The 21,078-nt window shown below is 37.7% G+C and overlaps 3 protein-coding genes and 1 long non-coding RNA gene across 4 annotated transcripts; 1 reads left to right on the top strand and 3 right to left on the bottom strand.

Moving 5' to 3' along the window:
• Positions 1–1,341: 1,341 nt before the first annotated feature.
• LOC122003783 lies at positions 1,342–1,596 on the bottom strand. The gene is made up of 2 exons (XR_006118097.1): positions 1,519–1,596; positions 1,342–1,402 (listed from the first exon to the last, which is right to left on the bottom strand). It is a non-coding gene; the product is annotated as an uncharacterized LOC122003783 (long non-coding RNA).
• A 1,209-nt stretch (positions 1,597–2,805) lies between these two features.
• On the bottom strand, positions 2,806–3,507 carry LOC122003782 (probable calcium-binding protein CML36). Its single transcript, XM_042558801.1, has one exon. It carries the CDS (start codon positions 3,474–3,476, stop codon positions 2,922–2,924), a length of 555 nt encoding a protein of 184 aa, XP_042414735.1. The 5' UTR covers positions 3,477–3,507; the 3' UTR covers positions 2,806–2,921.
• Positions 3,508–4,888: 1,381 nt separating this feature from the next.
• LOC122005894 (uncharacterized protein At5g39865-like) lies at positions 4,889–6,111 on the top strand. Its single transcript, XM_042561136.1, has one exon. The coding sequence runs from the start codon at positions 5,118–5,120 to the stop codon at positions 5,754–5,756; it is 639 nt and encodes a 212-aa protein (XP_042417070.1). The 5' UTR covers positions 4,889–5,117; the 3' UTR covers positions 5,757–6,111.
• A 1,524-nt stretch (positions 6,112–7,635) lies between these two features.
• On the bottom strand, positions 7,636–16,383 carry LOC122005893 (PH, RCC1 and FYVE domains-containing protein 1-like). Its single transcript, XM_042561135.1, has 9 exons — positions 15,946–16,383; positions 14,775–14,861; positions 13,949–14,038; positions 12,118–12,198; positions 11,740–11,934; positions 9,527–11,632; positions 8,953–9,099; positions 8,260–8,633; positions 7,636–8,032 (listed from the first exon to the last, which is right to left on the bottom strand). The coding sequence occupies exons 1-9, from the start codon at positions 16,009–16,011 to the stop codon at positions 7,903–7,905; spliced, it is 3,276 nt and encodes a 1,091-aa protein (XP_042417069.1). The 5' UTR covers positions 16,012–16,383; the 3' UTR covers positions 7,636–7,902.
• Positions 16,384–21,078: the final 4,695 nt, after the last annotated feature.

Here is a 21,078-nt window from a genome sequence, read left to right as displayed (position 1 = left end):
AGTGCACTTCCCTTTTTATCCTTCAGACAAATTAAACCTTTTTTTTGTCGTTTTCCTTTTCTCTGTCTTCTCTTTCCTATTACCTCTTTCATCAACGAAATGTAAGATTTAGTTATTTTTTTGATAACATTTTAATACATTTAGAGAAGCTAAAATAAACAATGGATAGCATATTTGAACTCCTTGTAACACCAGGAATCCATAGAAACTGAAATTGATGCAATCGGATCTCTCTAGGTCCATCAGCGGGTTTCGGTCAAAACCCACTGATGGACCTAGAGAGCTCCGATTGCACCCATTTCAGTTTCTATGGATTCCTGGTGTTACAAGGAGTTCAAATATACTATCCATTGTTTATTTTGACTTTTAAAAGGTGTTAAAATAGCAGAAGAAAAAAATCAGCAAAAAGGCTCCAAATCAGGCCCACGTTGGGCCTGATATGAAATCATATCAGGCCTAACGTGGAGCCTTTTTGCTGATTTTTTCTTCTCTTATTTTAACACCTTATAAAAGTCAAAATAAACAATGGATATCATATTTGAATTCCTTGTAACACCAGAAATCCATAGAAACTGAAATTGGTGCAATCGGATCTCTCTAGGTCCATCAGTGGGTTTCGGTCAAAACCCACTGATGGACCTAGAGAGCTCCGATTGCACCCATTTCAGTTTCTATGGATTCCTGGTGTTACAAGGAGTTCAAATATGCTATCCATTGTTTATTTTGACTTTTAAAAGATGTTAAAATAGCATAAGAAAAAATCAGCAAAAAGGCTCCACGTTAGGCCTGATATGAAATCATATCAGGCCCACGTTGGGCCTGATATGGAACCATATCAGGCCCAATGTGGATCTGATATGATTTTTCCTTGAGCTTCATACAATGTATAGAAATTAATTTGACGATAGAAAACCAAGAGTTCTGTTAGTCCTATGATTTAATTGTCTTTTTCTCAAGCATGTTGTGCAAATTGATTCTCTGTTCCTCTGAACATTGTTTTATCAGTATATTGCTGATAGGTCCATCTTTGGATCTTGTTTGGTCAGCAACTCTTGATGAATTTCTTGATGGATCTAGTAGGGTTGTGGCTTGAATTTGTGTCTAATTCTTTGTGTTTGTTTTCCCTTGTCACCCCATAATTGTGTAATGCCAATGGAAATTGTGTGATTGTCATAACCCACAGTCAATTTTTTTTACTTAAAAAAAAAAGATTGCATCTTCAGCAATAACTTACTGCTTCCAATAATGCTTTGACATCTGAATCAGCAACCTGGTGTCCGAGCTTGTGCAAACCATACTTTAACTCATCAAAATTTATCTACCCTTTTTTGTTGATATCCATATTCTCAAACATTTCCTTTATGTCGGCAATCTCCTCCACAGACAAGTGTTCAGCTATCACCTGCATTAACACAGTTTTAGAATGAACATAATAATACTAGGTGTGTCTTGGAATAATCAGCTGGACAAATGTCAAGCATTCACACAGAAAGAAATCATGAAAGAAAATATTCTCACCCTAAGAGCTTTCTTTTTAAATTTATTCATCATTGAAAATTGCTGGAGTCTTGCTCGAACAGTTTCACCAAGATTTACGTTGGGTGCCTTATTGGCATTCTACAGCCAAGGATAATCTGTAATGTGAATCATGAGGGTAATGTTGAGAATACAGAAGATATGATGCAGTATTAAGGCAAAGGTATTAGCAGATATTGCAATATACTGATAAAACAATGTTCAGAGGAACAGAGAATCAATTTGCACAATATGCTTGAGAAAAAGATAATTAAATCATAGGACTAACAGAACTCTTGGTTTTCTATCATCAAATTAATTTCTCTACATTGTATGAAGCTCAAGGAAAAATCATATCAGGTCCACATTGGGCCTGATATGGTTCCATATCAGGCCCACGTTGGGCCTGATATGGAACCATATCAGGCCTAACGTGGGCCTGATATGATTCCATATCAGGCCTAACGTGGAGCCTTTTTGCTGATTTTTTCTTCTGCTATTTTAACATCTTTTAAAAGTCAAAATAAACAATGGATAGCATATTTGAACTCCTTGCAACACCAGGAATCCATAGAAACTGAAATGGGTGCAATCGGAGCTCTCTAGGTCCATCAGTGGATTTTGACCGAAACTCACTGATGGACCTAGAGACCTTCGATTACACTCATTTCAGGATTTTAGCTATGCTATCCATTGTTTATTTTGACTTTTATAAGGTGTTAAAATAGGAGAAGAAAAAATCAGCAAAAAGGCTCCACGTTAGGCCTGATATGGAATCATATCAGGCCCACGTTGGGCCTGATATGGTTCCATATCAGGCCCAACGTGGGCCTGATTTGGAGCCTTTTTGCTGATTTTTTCTTTTGCTATTTTAACACCTTTTAAAAATCAAAATAAACAATGGATAGCATATTTGAACTCCTTGTAACACCAGGAATCCATAGAAACTGAAATGGGTGCAATCGGAGCTCTCTAGGTCCATCAGTGGGTTTTGACCGAGATTCCTGATGTTGCAAGGAGTTTAACTATGCTATCCATTGTTTATTTCAACTTCTCTAAATGTATTAAAATGTTATAAAAAAAATAACTAAATCTTACATTTCGTTGATGAAAGAGGTAATAGGAAAGAGAAGAGAGAGAAAAGGAAAACGACAAAAAAAATGTTTAATTTGTCAGAAGGATAAAAAGGGAAGTGCACTTGAAAAAATGCGCCCTTTGGTAAAAATTAAAGTAACATACGTCTTTTGGTCAATTAAAATATTTAAGTGTGTGATTTGATAAATTGCCGAATAAATATTATGCAAAATTAATTATTATTATTATTAGAGAAGTACTGAATTTTGTTTCAATCATTTACAAGATGAAGATTCCTGTTTTATTGCTTTCTCCAGTTCAAATCGCTGCCCTCAGAAGCATCGCTGGCCGTCCATCATGCGGGCGAAATCGTTGAAGCAGACAAAGCCGTCGCCGTCGGTGTCGACGCCGTGGATCATCCGGCGGCAGTCCTCCAGGGAGCAGGCCTCGTCCCCCAGCTTGTCGAGCACGCTCCTCAGCTCCTCCGCGGAGATCTTCCCGTCGCCGTCGGCGTCGAACACTGCGAAGGCTTCGCGCAGCTCGCCCTCTGCCTCCGGCGGCGACGGCTCCGCCAGCAGCGCTGCGAGTTCGGCCTCGGTGAGGTCGACGCCGGAGGCGGTTTTAACGGGGCCCAGGCGGCGTAGCGCAGCCTCGAGCTCGCGGGCGGAGAAGGAGGGGAGAAGGGCGGAGCGGAAGAGGGAGGAGGAGGTGGAGGAGTCGCCGTCGGAGGACCCGGCGGCGGAACATCGGCGAGAGGAGGAGTTCTTGCTTCCCTTCTTTGAATGGGAGGCCAAGAAGGATGGCACGCATAGCTTCATGGTGGAAGCGTTCGTTGCCTTCTCCGCCCTCCTCTTCCTCTTCCTCTTCCTCTTCCTCGTCTGCGCCATGGATTCGACGGAGCTTAAGAAGGAGGGAAGAGCGTGGCGGGAAGCGAGCTTCCGCGAAGCTTCCCGGCAGATTTTCTTTTACGCGACACATCGATCGCATCGAATGTTCCCACTAACAATAGTATTTTAAAATAAAAATAGGATAAAATACTATTTCAATGCCATTTTTTTTTACATTAGAATAAAATTATTTAAATAAGCATAATCGTACCAAACTCATAATAAAATATATATATTTAAAATGGCCAAATATCAACTTAAAACAAAAAACTATTTATTAATTAAAAGATAAAAAAATATTATTCAATTTTATTTAACTTAAAAAGGTACTTTAATCTCTAGCAATGGATAAAAATGATGTACTTAAAATTATAGAATTCTATACTTAATTTTCAGATTTTTAAATGAGCATATTTATTTTTAATTTTAGCCTTTGGATTAATTACTATGGTGTTGTCCTTTAACGATGGCAAAAGCGAATTCAATTGTCTCTCAGACATTCGTTTGATTTCTAGATACGATATATTAGATACGATATATTTATAAAAAAAATTTCTTTCAATAAGATTTACAATTAAGAGATATTGTACTTCTAGATCACCTGACATAAGTACTTCTCGATTTATTCTGATGATCGATAGAAAATATTTGTGAGACCGGAACGATCATTTCAGACACGATATTAATCAGCTTGATTAATATTTTTTTAAATTTAGACTGATTTTTTTTTTTTCATGTTCTCACACGTTATGCTTGAAAGAGTTCAAACCAAATCAAATCATCGACAATCCAACACAAGTTACACCTTTTTAGTCGACCTTAACTTAAATCCCGCCTGCCTTCGCCTCCATTCCTTTCCTTTGCCTTCTACTTATTAGACTTGCATTTATTCCACGTTTCCTCTTATTGCTTTCCTATTAAGATAGCCATTTATAATAAACAACTTAAATAAATAAATAAATTTTCTACGCGCATTAAAATTTAAAAAAAGATAGATATCTGAACTCTATCTTAAAAATAATTTTATAATTAACTACTTAAAAAATTAATTTTCTACACATATTAAAATAATAATAATAATAATTTTTAAAAGAAGATAAAAGATATCTGAAATCTATTTAAAAATAGTTTTATAATTAACTACTTAAATAAATAAAAAATGAATTTTCTACACTTATTAAAAAATAATAATTATTTTTTAAAACAAGGGAAAGGCAGTTGAAATCTATTTTAAAAATAGTTATATAATTAACTACTTAAATAAATTTTAAAAATGGATTTGCTACACGCATTAATAAATTATTATTATTATTTAAAACAAGAGAAAAGATAGCTGAAATCTATTTTTAAAATAATTTTATAATTAATTAAATTAGAAAAAAAGCTGGCTTTTTGTCGTTAAAGGCTTGCGCCTTCTCGTGAACATTTTCCTTCGCTCTCTCATTGCCGCCCGGCCGCCGCTCTTCGCCGCCGTGGTTTCTCCTTTTGTCGTTGTCCTGCGTCACACGGATAGTATCTTCTATATCAGGCCGCCGCTTGATCTTCCTCCTTGTCTTGGCTGCTACCTGCGTCGCTCGTCCTTCGAACCCTAGGATCTCCCCTCACGCACTGATCGGAGACGGTGAGCTCATCGTCGGAATCATGGCCGATTGTTCCAAGAGGTTGACCCCTGTGTCGAGCTTTTCCTCCACCTCCTCCTCGTCGTCCTCGTCTTCCGGTGCTTCCCTATTCAAGAAGTCCTTCTCCCTTCTGCGATCGTTATCTTACAACACCCAACGGAGAGCCTCGTCGAAGATCCTCGGGCGGCGGCTCGCCGACGAGCCGAAGCGCCCCAAGTTGATTCTTTACTCCACCTCGCTCCGCAGCATCCGGCGCACCTTCGGGGACTGCTCCGCCGTCCGCGCCATCCTCCGCGGCTTCCACGTCTCCGTCGACGAGCGCGATGTTTCCATGGACGCATCCTTCCGCCGGGAGCTGCAGGAGTTGCTGGGGAAGGGCCGGCCGGTCGTTCTGCCCCAGGTGTACATTGGCAGCCGGTGGCTCGGCGGTGCGGAAGAGATCCGGCAGATGCACGAGGCCGGGGAGCTGGTGAAAATGCTCGATGGGGTTGCCGTTCAGGACCCTGCGATCGTCTGCGGTGCCTGCGGTGGGATGCGGTTCATCCCCTGCTCCAATTGCTATGGAAGCCGGAAGGTGTTTGTTGAGGAAGAAGGGAGGATGAGACGCTGTGAGCTCTGCAACGAGAATGGACTGGCACGATGCCCTCACTGCTGTTCATGAATTTTACTGGAACACTGGATTTCCAAATGATGGATGAATCAAAGAGCAAACGATAAATCGAGGGAACAATTTCCCTCTGAATTCCTGTTTATTGATCTGGAGGCAATCAGTTTACTTGCTTGAGTGGAATTTTACTCAACTTGGATGAATTTGAGAGTACCTGCTTTATCTGGAGTTGATGGTTTCTCTTGATTGATAGTGCTGGTTCTTGTCTCAAAAGTGTGTTGGTGAATGGTGATAGGGAAGAAGTAAGCTGTGTGTATAATCCGATTGTGTGCATATCAGTTTGCCAATAACATGGTTGATGGTTATTTCTTCCAGTTTGCCGATAACATGATTTGACTTCTCTTTGGTAGCTAGTGCTGATCATGATAAAGCTGCATGATATGGTTGTATTAGTTGGTATGCTTATAAATCTATTGTGCAATATTGAATTATGGTGTTCAACTTTTGTCGTTCACATCATGATAAGTGTGTGTGTGTGTGTGTGTGAAGATTCATAACTATGTGTTGCAATCTTGGTGTTTTCATTGAAGGTTCCCTTGTATGGTTGATTGATAATTGAGTTTCAGATATCTAATGCCAACAGTTATAAGCAGTTTGAGTTCATTTTGTTAGACTCTTAATTTTGTATTGTCAATGTTCTTATATGTGATATATAGGAAAGGTAAGATTATTATCATATCGTCAAGTAGATGCAAGTGCATTCTTGGCTTTGTGTGAGACACCATGTGATTAGAAAGTACTTGTATCTATCAATTAATATGCGTTAAAACTGCCATTATAACTGAGTGCTACATGTGTTTTTTAGTTCGAATGATTAACATCATCTTTTGCTGCAATGTCGGTAAACTGAAGAATCGCTAGATTGATTTATAGGTTGTCTTTAAGAATTCACATCTTGATTTGTTCCTTTGTTTCTACTTGCTGACATTTTGAATCAGCACAATAACAATGGCAAGTTTGTTTTATAGTTTTTAACTTTTGTAAGTCTGGTCATTTTCGTTTCTAAGTTCGATAGTGAAACATTTATCTACTATATGTGTTAAACAAGAGGATAGTAAACTTGTGTTATTGTAATGGCATTGTAGGAGGCAAATCATGCTGAACTTGAGTAAGTGGTTGTTCGAAGTACTGTTGTGTATTGATTTATATAAAAGTTCGTAAACATGTTGTTGAGATTGTTATTGTTTCGATGTTATTTAAGCCAGTATAACATCACCATTTTGGGGGTACTTGGAACCTTTTACTTTCTTTCTACATTACCTTCGGCTTATCGGTGTATTTCGCTCAAAATGGTTCGTCTAGAGATCAAAGCAACAGAGTAGGCTTATGTTTTGGGTCGACGACATTTGATTTGAGTGATCTATTTTGAGTAGCAAAGAGATCATGGTCTCCCATGGTTCATCGTCAAAAGGGTTTTGAGGCACCTTTTTTAGACAAGTGTCTCTCATCATTCTTGCCTTGAACAAAGAAGACAGTTTGATAGTTAAAACCCCACACTCGACTATGTTCAAGTGGTTGCTACTTATGAACGACAATACATGCTGTCGACAAAACCTGTTTAACGGTTGTATCGTGATCGAAAACGAAATACTACATGACTCTACCAAGTTTAATTTCTCTCGCATATTTGATGAGCTTTCTAACTGATAACCTAATCACTCACCCTGTTCCACTGTCTTCTATTGAGCTCTGGGTTCACCTCATTCTAACTTTGAACAATTAAAGATGATGAGTCAATTCATTCCCAAGAAAGTCAATATCAATTCACCCCGAGAGGGACTCTACACTATCGAAACGAAGTAATAAATCTTCAAGAAGTATCAGTTCGGCACATGTATTGCTTAAGCATGGAACTTTGTCGATACAAGTACACTTGAGCAACACAATAGGAGATGCAATTGCTTATGGCATTTACAAACAAGGTATTATTAAGCAGTGTGAAAAAGAATATACATGTGTTTAAAAAGCCATCCACTTTCCACACAAGAATAATAGGGTCAAAAAAAGAATGATCAGCTAAACCTACTTTGTATAACAGAGTCTCGTCGATCTTTTACGTGTCGCTGAAAGCCAAACAAACTGAGGGCTAAAGCTACTAATGTGGAAGTAACCAATTCGAATAGTATTAGGAGGTTTCTTCCTAAGTAGGCACTTCATTGCCGGCATTTGCAGGGAACCGGTTCACCATGCGCACATTGTACTGCTCATATACCCTGGCACGGTTCTCAGACCACCATTGCTCTGCCTGCTTTTCGCTGAATCTCTTCCGGCTGCATTCATAGAAGAAATAAAAAATGATAACATTCTACAAAACAATGGTTTTTGTGAGCCCTAGAATGCTAAGAATCAGCCACAGCTCTATATTAACTAATGGCAAAGTAGCTATAAGAGCGACAAACTATTACAAAATTTTGAACTCGGAGCAATGACCTAATTGTGAAAGTAGTAAACCATGTTCACCAATGATTTGGTTTAAAGCCATAAAGACTTGCATTACCTGAAACGAACCCTCTTGAGATCTTTCATTCCTCCAGGTAAAGAAGTAAGAGTAATATACACTCCAGGCTCATGTTGTTGGACCCATTCGGAGGGAAGAGTAGAGTTGGAAATTTTCTCCTCTCTTCCATTCCCAACTTCAGATACTGAACCAATTTTATTAGAATTGCTTGTGGAACTAGGACCATATCTGTTTCCATACGAACCGTTTGAATCTAGCTCATAGGATGCTATGCTAATGCTTAACTGCTCCACATTTGCCACTGAAAAGTCGGACATGTCAGGTGTTGCAGAAGTATGATTTAACGATGACAAAGAAGGGCATTTGCTGCTCTTTTCTGCTCCTACTGGTAACCTCTCAGCCATGTCCTTTAACTATCAGACAAATAAGCCAGCAAAAAATGAATGTCTAAAGACAGTAAGAGTAGCAGCAATAAGCAAATTAAAGGTGGTTCAACACTAAATCTGATTTGCATGTCATGAAAATGGAATTTGAGGGATTAATCTAATCAATGCAACCCTATATTCAAAGTGTATGAATCTGAGAATTCTCACACTGCATATCTGTTGAACAACCTAAAAACCAAGATGAAGTCTAACAACACAGGTAATAAAGTGAGAGTGAAAGAAAACATTGTCAAAAGAGATTCACGCACCACTAAAAGCAAACAACACCAGGTAATAATATTCTTACTTGTGTAGTTAGTGACTTGATAACCTCTTTGGCTGCCTTGCACTTTGCAGTCTCCTCTCCTGCGATTGCAATTGCCTCTTTCAATTGCTTAGCTGTTCTTTCCAACTCAACTTCTTGGAGTTGCGCCTTGCGATTGAGATTTTCCACCTAAAAAGTTTTAGATAGAAGTTTATTAAAAGTGGCCAGTTTCTCCTTTCAATGAACATAAAATGCTTACGGCAGCATTGCGATGCGAAATACCTAAACTCCAACTAGAAAAAAATGGCAATCTAGGCAAGAATTCGAGATAGCACATGAAGCTATTTATTCTCAAACTTGAAGAATATTAGCGATAAGAAATGTTTCAGGTTCCTCTTTCTTGTTGGTGACTATTATCATGTCTCACGAATTATGTTCGGGAACTCTCTCTCCCAAATCATTACAAGAATGGGCATTTTAATGACTAAGGCTTCTATGCAAAATAGAAAATGTTGAAGTTGAGTTCCCTCAAGAAAATTGGCAGTGCATCATAATTACACACTAAATGAAAAACAAATAGCTTTTGTCAGTTCTCAAGCTTCCAGTTGACTTTTACCTGAACTCTTAACCTGGTAACTTCTTGGCCAAGTTTTTCGTTTGTGGTTCTCTCTTCCTGGATCATGAATTTTGAAGAACTAAGCCCACCAAGTGTTGGTGTTGGCGTGGTAGAACGAGGAGGGCTGGGGCGTCTGGACGTTGGTGATGATGTCCTAGAAACAATCCTTGAACCAGGAACAGAAGCTGAGAAGAATTTTTTTGATGTTCCAAATACTGGATTAAAGGATTTTGAAATATTAAGGGCACTCCATTGTGAGCTTCCGTTTGGAACTGGAGATACACGACTGCTACTAAAATCAAATTTCTTGTCTCTCTTGAACGATCTACTTTCCATTTGTTTAAAGGATGTCACCGGTGAAAATTTAGAAACTTGCACATTTACAGGATCCAACTTCTCCTCCTCAATAATTTCAGTGAGATCCTGTGTTGAACTTCCTTTTCTGTTAACTAAAGACTGAGATGAAGAGTCAATTTCAAAGGTCTTGCTTAGTTTGTTATAGCAGTGGTCACACACACGATGTGGTTTCTTAGGATTCGGTGCCATAGAAGCCCTAAGAGACTTCTTTCTACTGCAAGAATGGCAAAAGACAAGTGCACAATTATAGCAGTTATGTCGTTTCCTTTTGAAGTTGAATGGCAAACGGCAACCTGAGCATATAGACTGATCAACACCAGAAAGCCACTTATGAATACAAATTGCTGCAGTAAAGCTAGCACCACAAACGACACTTCTGACCTGTTTATCTTTTAAAGCTTCAACTAGGGTAGGGGAATTCCGGTCATCAGTATCACCATGTCCTAGTCGGCCATTAGCTCCTTTACCCCAGGTATAGACTTCAGTTCTTGAAGTCAAGACTGCCACATGATAATCACCACATGAGATTTCCTCCACAAAACTTTTAAGCAATTTTCCTTCAACACGGACAGGTAACTTTCCCTCTGCTACGGAATTTCCAAGTTGACCATAAACTGTACTGCCCATTGTATAAACATGGCCAGAGGTAGTCAGTGCTACAGTAAGGCTGTTTCCACAAGCAACTTGACAAAAATTTGGTTCAATTAAGTCAGAAACACATGTGGGTACAAGTCTAGATTCTTTGTCTCCATGGCCAAGACGTCCTTTATCACCATCGCCCCACGTAAATAATTTACCTGAAGAGAAATTGGACGATGAATTTCCAGACATAACTTCTACGATCGCAGCTGTATGCCAAATACCACAAGCTACTCGCACAGTTCGGAGGTCTTTAAGAGATTCTACTTCTTTAGGTATAGAAATGCTTTTGCGATCCCCATGACCTAGCACACCAAAAGTTCCATCTCCATAAGTGAACAGTTGCCCTCCAGAGGTTACTACTGCTGTATGCCAAGGTCCACAAGAAACTGACGAGACACGCATACCCTCCAATGGTCCAGTAACCATTTTAGGGAACCAATGACTGACTTGATTTCCATGTCCAAGGAGCCCATAATTGTAAATTCCATCACCCCAAGTATAGAGCTCTCCAGATAGTGTAACAGCACAAGTATGATGTTCACCACAGGCAACAAATTCAACATTCGCATTTGCAAGAGAATCTACAAGTTTTGGTTGCAAGACATCAGCATCTACTCCATGCCCAAGCATACCACCTGACTCCTCACCCCAAGTGTAAATCTCACCTTGCTTGGTTACCAGCGTGGCATGTCTTCTGCCACAAGATACATTCTGCACGTCAAGTATGGTTGTAGATTCTAAAGCCTTTGGTAAAACAGAATCCATTTTAGCGCCTGAACTGAAACCAACTCGAGTATTTCCACCACCCAAAATTCCATCTCCAGTTCCTTCCCCCCATATGAATACATCACCAAGAGCATCACTGTCGTCATGACCAGAGCCTTGACTGGATGAACTGATGGCACTCGACATGCTTACCCTGAATGCATCCAATGAATTGCCCCTCGTATAGCTATTTATGTTGTCTGAATATCCTGATGACGGAGAATGGACTGATACCGTAGCAGAATCCGACGCAAAGAAGCTTCTTGGAGGCACTGTATATAGAACATCAGAGAATGCCTTGTCCAAACCATTCTTTGGCGGGCTGCCATATGGACTTCGAAGCTGAAGAGTATCAATATTGTTACAAATTAACCAGAAACAGAGGAATTTCTTCTATGGTAAACACAACAGATACAATAAAGAAAAAAAATAAGATGCAAGAAGAGAACCTTTTGGATTCCATCTCCACTGTCAAATGGGGAGCTTAAAGGTGAACTTCTACATGTGTATGTCTTTGGACTATTTGTACCCGATGATACACCATTGCTTCTTGTCTCTGTTCTCCGTCTTCGCTGGGGATAACGGGATATCAATGTCTTTAGACCAGCAAACCAGACTTCAGCCTCATCTTTATCTTTGCATATCTAGCACATACAATTATATTACAATATGAGAAAAAGAAATAAGATAAATCAGGAACAATATTCTGCTGAGAAAGAAAAAAAAAAAGATCTTGCTTTAGTCACAGCATGAAATAAGCAAAAAGAATAGTATAAGTCTTGATATCAATTGAAATCTAACAAAAGAGTGTGGCAAGAGAAATTTACAAGATCTAATGACCCATCATCATATATGAGAGAAAATGAATGGCATTCCTTCTCAGGTCGTGGATATCTTTGAAAAATTGCCTGAAAAGAGAAAAAATAGATATATATGATTGATGTTTAGAAGTCAATAATCTAATAATATATTTTGCTTTCATTAAGGAAAACTAAGGCAATAGGAGAAGCTATCAAAATACATAAATCTAAAAACATGAGCTTCACAACCGCCAAGCTTCATGAGATCAGCATCTCATTAACATCTACTTTTCTAGGCCAATCACATAAACCAAAAATCTAAGATTCTATCAGGTTTATTAAACTTCAGAAGTTTAAGATAAAAGGAGGTGAACAATCCATCTTCCAGGCTTACCATAAAAATGCAAAATGTAATATGGTAGAGCAAGGATCATTATGCAAGAGGCTGCTCAAAGTGGAAAGTGAGAACTAAGACTGTACCATAATGGAAAAAATTGACTCAACCAAGACTAGAGAAATAGCATCCACTGAAACTCTAATTTTTACCTCTCATTGCTTACTCTCTGAGTTTGATCTTTGTTCTTTGAGACCAACACAAACACAGTATTTGCCATGATATATACTTGGGCTAAATAGAATATAACCAATATAAAAGTTTGACACTAATTTAGTCCAATAAAGATACTAATGAAAGAGGTTTAAGTGCTTAGATGAGTGGACTGTTATTAACTTAGTCTTACATATCTTGTGTTTGTAAATGAACACAAACAAGTATCTTGGATTATTATTGACTTTAACTTAAGCAGTTTGGGTCAAAAGAATTCAACAGGCTAGATCCTCTATCTTGGCAGATTAGTCACAGAAAAACTCTGAAATGAAGAACTAGAATAAGGAGTCAGTAAAAATTGAACAATATAACCTTTTGGTTGCTTCTACGGTTCTACCTGATAAGGAACTCAGAGAGGTGGTCTCAGATGGTTGTGTGGCAAATAAAGGATTAATTTCATTGGTCATTGACATCTATGTTGACAACTAAAGCCATTGTTAGGGTGGATGCAGATGATGATAACAAGAGAAAAACAAAGAGTACAATGGTGAACAGGCATAAGGTCAAGTTTAAAATATGACTCAAAGGGCACTGCCTCAGATGGTCTATACTAGCTTCAAAAAGGAAGCATTTATTATAGAGAAAAAATGACAAAGTAGAACTTGTAGAAACTAGCTGTTCCCATAATGGGGACATGCTGACTAATAACTTTTTTCTTTTACCTTTGGCCATTGCCTAAAGTTATAAGGTCCCTGAAAACAATCATGGCTAAGCTCCTCCGATTCTTCCTTACAAATGGTGACTAAATCACTAAGCACCAGTATTGATGGTCCTCTTATTCTTCTCAAGAACACACTTTTGATTGATAATTTATCAAAAATCATGTTGAATCTGTTAACTTTGTGAAGAAGACCAATAACACTAAATTCCGAAAGCTTAAGGTTCTAGGGAAAGGGCTCAATCTATACAACATTCCCTAACTTATTCTGATGCCAAAAGCGTTGCCCTTGCTTAGCTATTCTTGACCCTTATACAAACCTTAACAATATATGATGTAAAGACAACATATGCCAATCAAATGCAAACATCCTACAAAAAAGACGAACTTTTAGCAATTTATTGAAGAGGAAATGCCTAAAAAAGCGAAACAATATCTCCAATCATGTTCAGCAAATGAAGTTTCCAAATGGTTACATGACTCTTGTAATTGGAAGTTTCTAAACATTGTCTAATTTGAAAGCACAATGACTCCTTAAATTTATATGAACACAACATTTATGTAGGAAAAGTAGAGCCAAATGGAGAAAATACAGTGCGCTGTCCAGGCATGATTCTTGACACGTGACTTAATTTGAGGTGCTTCTCTTCTTTGCCAGAGAACCATATTAGGACAGTCTCGTCCTGTAAAAACAAATAGGCAAAGTGACTTGGTGAAAAGGCACCAAGATATTCTCACAAAAAAAAAAATCAGAAGCAATTCCCATACAAATAACCATTGTAAGAAAAGAATGCAAGGCTTCATGCATCTAATGAATTTTAAAGAACTTAAGTTAGTGGACTCAAACATTTTCATAGCAAAAAAGTGCGTGTGCAATCTAAACTATTATATTTATATTACTGAATAAAATCAAAGGACAGAGTAGCAAGAAAATAAAACAAAAAGTAATATACTACATAGAGATATACTGGCATTCAGAACTTGCACAGAAGCATACAAACATTTACAGAATATTAAAAAGTGCAGTCTAACTTAAAGTATTTATATATTCCAAGCAAGATAACTATGGTTACAACTTTTTAATACCATGCACCATGGTCTGCAAGGAACATACTGTTCATGGTTGACCAAAAGGCCTATTACTAATGCAGAGAAGGAAACTATTAATGCTGAAAAGGAAACAAAATTGAAAAAAAAATAAATAGAAGAATGATTTGAAATTGGTGCATCTTCAATTAAAGGAAACAATTGGAGGATATTTTGAAATTAGTGCATCTTCAATTTAACTCTACACGTAGATTTTTATTGTTTTGTATATTATCAAATTAATTGGTAAACAATTGGACAAATTTAGGGCATTTCTTATACAAGCACAAGCATGTATCGAGCATTGACATCAAAATGTTTCAAGAAACTTACATTGGACAATCTAAATGGACAAAATTTGGGTTTTCCTTTTCGCCCATATTTTAGCAAGTGTGCTCCTTTCTTAAGTGCAGTAATAGCCTACACAAGCCAAATTATTTATATTAGACAAATCCAACTCGAGAAACAAAATAGATTTATACCAGAAGAGCTATAGAAAATTAAAGAAATGCTATGGTATGTCTAACATAAGTTGGAACATGTGAAACCAAGCATAGGTTGTAAAGCCATTAGGTGATGCATAAAAGCAAAGGAGGCACCGAGTGTGCATCACAGCATCAAAAGGTAAAAATGATGAAACAATAGATTAAATAGTGAAAACTTATGAATGAGATAGAGTTTGGAATAACTTGTCAACAATTTCATGTGACAAAAGCAATAAGCATGCTTCAGTCAGCAGCCTGCACAAGCGGATGATGCCTTCTTATTACGTGTTTATTACCAATATTAAGTTTCAGAATCTTGGGGATTTGTTCAACTTCATTCATAGGACCAGGAATGAAAATCCGCCTAAAACAAGTTGAAAGGGAATGCTAGTGAAACTTATAAGATGTGTCTTACTTTGTACAACAATGCATAGTTGAAACCTCACTTAAAGTCTTGAAGCATACATTCCTACTATATTTATACCCACGATTTTGGAAAGTTGGGATCGAGATGCTTTGTAGAAATATTGTAAATTTCACGCAGTGAAATACCAAGCTTATCATTAGGTCATCCAATTTTCAGCATCATATCTCCTTACATAAGCTAAAAACACTTTTTGCGGTAACAATGCCCAGAATTCTTTTGGATTTGTGTTGTCGACAACAATTTCAACTCTTGGCACAAGCTTCAATCAGTTGGTTGTTTAGGTGTATTAAGTATGCCACTTCTAGTTAGAGAGATTAAAAAAATCATTATCTACTGTGCGGGAAGGAGTATGGTACTACTGTTTTAGGACAAAAAGAAAAGGAAAACAACAAGAACTAGCTGCGGAATTTATCTATTCAAATAAACAGTAAGATACCAGTTGCAAACAAAGTTTTATCTCCATGTCATAAACCGACAACAGTTCCAAACAAGCAAGCAAACAGTCCAAATGTAAAACAATGATTAAAAAAAACTATACTAATTCTCTAAAAAAATGAAAGGAAAAAAAAATCTGCAACTTCCGGAGCATTACCTGCTCGATGTCCCTCTCGGCGGTCGCAGCAGCCCTACCGTGATCCACCGCGCCCGCCGCCGGCATCCCGCCTCCAAAATCAAGCTCCAAACTCAACCTTCAGGCTTCCACGGCAGCAAACCACTCCAAAGACACAACCGAACAACCCTATCGACCCCATAAGGCTCCCATCACGATGAGAACCGCCGGCACCAAGAAATGCACCAAAGATTCAAACGATCCATCAATTTCCCACTCGAACACATCTTCTTGTTCCGGGAACTCAACTTCTTGACGCGTTGCGGCGGATCCAGAAAGATTCAAAGGCGACGAGACTGAGAAAAGCTCGTTCTCGCACTGTCTCTCCCTCTCCCTCTCTCTCTCTCTCTCTCTGTGCTTTGCTTTGGGTTCTTTATTTAGGAATCTACTGCGATATCTAGCATTACAGCCCCTAACTATATCGAAATATCAAGAAAGTATACAAATAAATCGCATATCAACCACGATCCTTCGCATGCCGCGTGAATACGTACGAATCCCGTCACCGCACTATGGGGCGGTAGGTTTACCTCCAATAACGATGGCGAACTACGTAGCGAGTGGAGAACGAAGTAGAAATATCGGCAAATTTAGGACGAGATCCATACAAAAAATTTTACACCAAAAACACCCCTATATTTTTGTATTTACAAATTCACACATTATCTAAATTACAAAATACGTATTGTGTGCTAAGTAGCTTAAGAGGTATTGTGTGCTAAGTAGTGTAATACCGCGAAGCTAAATGACTATACTACACTATAAGATCGACAACGATAATACGATGTTCTATTACGAAACTCCTTATGCTCGTTTTACTCTATCTCGAAAAGTAAAGTTCATCAAGTAGATAGAAATGTAGAAGTTGTGGTATCTTTGACAAGGGCAATATCCGCCTTCCTTTAGCTTAATGAATGATGGCCTACGAGAAAGTTGCCCCTCTTGTGGAATGGAAACACAGGGCACGACATCGTCAAGCATTAATTCTATTGCGATACTCAAAGATATTTGTCGCTGCTAAAAGTTAAAAAGCTAAAAGGGAGGTTAGAGGGAGGGGGCATCCCACCATGCATATGTCCCTTTCGCAAAAGAGAGGGTTTGATGGCATTATTGCACGCCTTTCTCTTCTTTGTTTTTTTTTTCCTCCCCGAACTTTGAAATTTAAGTAAAAAGAAAGTTTTTAGATACGAATGTTTGTCAATCCCTAAGCTTCTTTGAAGAATTCGAGAAAGGAACTACGTATCTTGTTGATGTAAAAGGCTTTCATCGGTGACTTTTCGTCGGATTGATCGATCTATTTGTGCATTAATGCATGCCCCATCTAAATTAGGACAATCGTTGCCATCGAGATCAAATGGATTTAATTGGTTTGTCTAGATACATTGAAGCATATCGATTAGTAGGTAAGCTAGTTACTAGGTGGACTCCTACGAGCAAATATAAAGTGTGAGAGCAAAGTGCCTCTTGTGTTAGTTTGATGCTAAGAATATGCCCTATGGTCGCTATGTTGTGGTACGACATTGGTCACTCGAAATGGCTTTATTATTATCATCCTAATTGTTACCCTTTTAAGTTGGCGCAGTTGATATCTATATGGGTGATTGTTCAAATAGATATTAGGATCAATCTCCAACGGATGTAAAATGTTTCACTGAGTGTTTGATTTTTTCCATGCAAAGAGTCGCTGTGCTAAGATAAATGTCATTCGTAATTTATCCTCTTCCAAAGAGTATGGAGTTACACTTGAGGGACCGCTAAGGTGACAGCTTCACCTTTTACTCCAATTATTATCAAAATTATTCTCTCTTCTCTCGCTACAAAAAAATTCAGGAATATCGATAGAATCAAGTTTTCGTCGCAAATACCACTAGATTTCCGATGGAAACTTGTTTCCGTCGGTAATTTTAGGGTTTTTACCAACGGAATAAATATTCTGTCAATAATTCCCACTTAACCCAACCTTAGCTTCGCGTCTTTTCCCACCTGCGGCGGCTTCCCTTTCATTTTCCCCAATTGCCAGTAAGTCCTCTCTCGCCTTTCTCTCCCTCTTTCCAATGCAAGCGCCCCATGTGCCAGCTGGCAACTGCCTGCTGCCGTCTGCACTGGCTGGCGGGCCGCCAGCATGCAGCTAGCGTTTACACTGTAATCAGCTGCCTGTTAGCATCTGTGACGGCCACCAGCAAGCAGTTGGCGCCTGCGCCGGTCGCTAGTTGCCTACTGGCGGCTGCGCCGGCCGCCAGCAGGCAACTGGCGGTCGGTCGGCTACTAATAGCAGATCCTGCTTTGAACTTGCCTTTTTTGTGATAAATTTGAGCTAAATTATTTTTATTTTGTTAAAAGATAGCATTTGCTGCTCTTCTCCAGTTGAATTACACATCTTCAGGTATAATTTAGTAAATTGTACTTTATGTTATTTAACATGTTTCAATTAAGATATATGTTATGCTAGTATGTTAATATATAACATAATATAATCTTTTTGTTTATTTTGTGTTAGTATGTTAATCTGAGCTAATTTTTAATTTTTAATTTATTAGTTTTAGGTGAAAATGTCTATGAACAAACGTTGGATATATAATCGATTAGAAAATTGATTCATTAGAGATGATTTTATTGTTGAAGTTAAAGAGTTTGTGAACTTTGCTAAGAGTCATCCAGAATATATGAATGGTGTTAAGTTACAGTATCCGCGTAATTATTTGAAATTTAGGAATAGAGCCTATCGTGATGTGGATACCGCGAAAGTACATATATGTAAAAATGATTTTGTATCAAATTACTACAATTGGTATTGTCACAAAAAACCTTATTTGTATGAATCAATTAGACCTTCTGGTGGTTTGTCATTTGTCACAACTTTTACTGCGCCTGAATCATCAACTAATAATATTAGAATACAATCAATGATCCATGATGCGATGAATGCTGCAGTTGATTATTTCAATATAGATGAAACACCAACACACAAATATCAATAATTATATGAAATGTTAAATGCTAGTGAAAGAGAAGTATGGAAAGACATTCCCTCTGATCATTCTCAACTATCAACTACTGCAAGGTTATTGAATATAAAAGCATGACATCATTTTCCAGAAAGATGTCACGATGACATATATCAATTGATGTCAAAATTGCTTCCTACTGATAATATAATGGCTGATAGTTTTTACGGTACAAAAACATTAATTAGAGGTTTAGGTTTGCCTGTAAAAAAGATTGATTGTTGTATAAACAACTGCATGATATTTTGGAATGAAGACAACGATCTGAGTGAATGCAAAATCTGTGCACACCCTCATTATAAGCATGATACTCGTATACCAGGATAGAAGAAGAAAAAAATTACTTGGAAAGTGATGTATTATTTTCCGTTAACTGCTAAACTTCAACGTTTGTATGCATCTGCTGCTACAGCTTGCCACATGATGTGGCATCACGAGCATGAGCACGATGGAGGTATAATGTGTCATCATTGTGATTCCCCTGCATGAAAACATCTTGATGTTGTATTTCTCTCTTTTGCAATAGACCACATAATGTGAAATTGAGACTTTCTACAGATAGATTTCAGTCATTTGGTCAGTCGGGTAACAATATTCATCTTGGCCAGTTATATTAATACCGTACAATTTATCACATGGATGTGCATGAAAGATGAGTTTATGTTCCTTACATTACTTATTCCTAGTCCAACCAATCTCAAAGAGAAGATAGATATTTTTTTTGCAACATCTGATTGCCGAGTTGAATGAATTATGGAATGTAGGGTATATGACTTATGATGTTACAAGTAACAACTAATTTTATATTGCATGCTACATTATTATGGGTGATCGGTGATTTTTCAGCATACTCAATGTTATTGGGATGGAGCACGGTTGGTAAATCAGCATGTCTACACTGTATGACAAAGTCTGATGCATTTTCATTACCTTACAATGGGAAGGTATCTTGGTTTGATAATCACAGTAAATTTTTACCACTTGATCACCCTTTTAGCCAAAATAAGAAAAATTTTCTAAAAAATTTTACAGTCAAAAAGCATCCTCCAGCCCATACTTTAAGTGAAGAAATCATTGAGCAAATAGACAATTATGGATTTCTACCAGTATCTCAATCCAGTTCCGATGAGATAAATAAATATATTGTTAGGATGTGCAAGTGTGGCTGGAAGAAAAAGAGTATTTTTTAGGAGTTATCGTATTGGAAATATCTACTTATTCGACATAATTTAGATACATGCATATTGAGAAAATTTTCTTCGATAATATCTTTAACACTATGATGAACGTGACTGGAAGAACTAAAGACACTACAAAATTATGTGAAGAATTAAAAGAACTAGTCAACAGACCAGAGTTGCATCAGAATGAAATAACCAATAGATTTCTAAAGGCTTGTTATACATTGGACAAAGATGGTAAACAAGCTTTATGTAATTGGTTGAAAGAAATTAAATTTTCATATGACATGTCTCAAATATGGCTCGATGCGTGGATATGAATAGATTAAAGATGTTTAGAGAATGAAAAGTTATGAATGTTATGTATTTATGCAAAGACTTATTCTAGTATTTTTCCATGACTTACTTCCTTAAAATGTTTGGCAAGCACTCACTGAATTAAGTCTATTTTTTAGAGATTTGATTGCGAGGTGTATTATGATGGATAGCTAGAAAATAGACATTCCTCTCATATTATGTAAACTAGAGCACATATTTCCACCTAGTTTATTTGATTCAATGGAATATCTACCAGTATATTTACCATTCGAGGCACAAATTACAGGTCCTGTGCAGTACAGACGGATATATCTATTCAAATATTTTTTGAGGAAATTAAAGAATAATGTTCGTAACAAAGCAAGAGCTGAAGGGTCAATATGTAATGCTTATCTGGTTAAAGAAGCATCTTATTTCTGCTCTTATTATTTTACTAATAGTGTGAAAACAAGACATAGCAAGTGTCCTAGAAATTATGATGATACTCCTCAACCGATAGACCCATCGATGCTTTCCATTTTCAAGTTTCCTGGTAAGTTAATGGGTGCATCGCTTTCTAGATGGTTAATCGAAGAAGAATACCATGCTGCAAGAACATACATACTCTTAAA

The sequence above is a fragment of the Zingiber officinale genome, chromosome 7B (genome assembly GCF_018446385.1).
Source record: "Zingiber officinale cultivar Zhangliang chromosome 7B, Zo_v1.1, whole genome shotgun sequence".
Taxonomy (NCBI): Eukaryota; Viridiplantae; Streptophyta; class Magnoliopsida; order Zingiberales; family Zingiberaceae; genus Zingiber; species Zingiber officinale.
The sequence above is the reverse complement of the archived record's forward strand: the minus strand, read 5'-3'. Positions and strand labels throughout refer to the sequence as shown.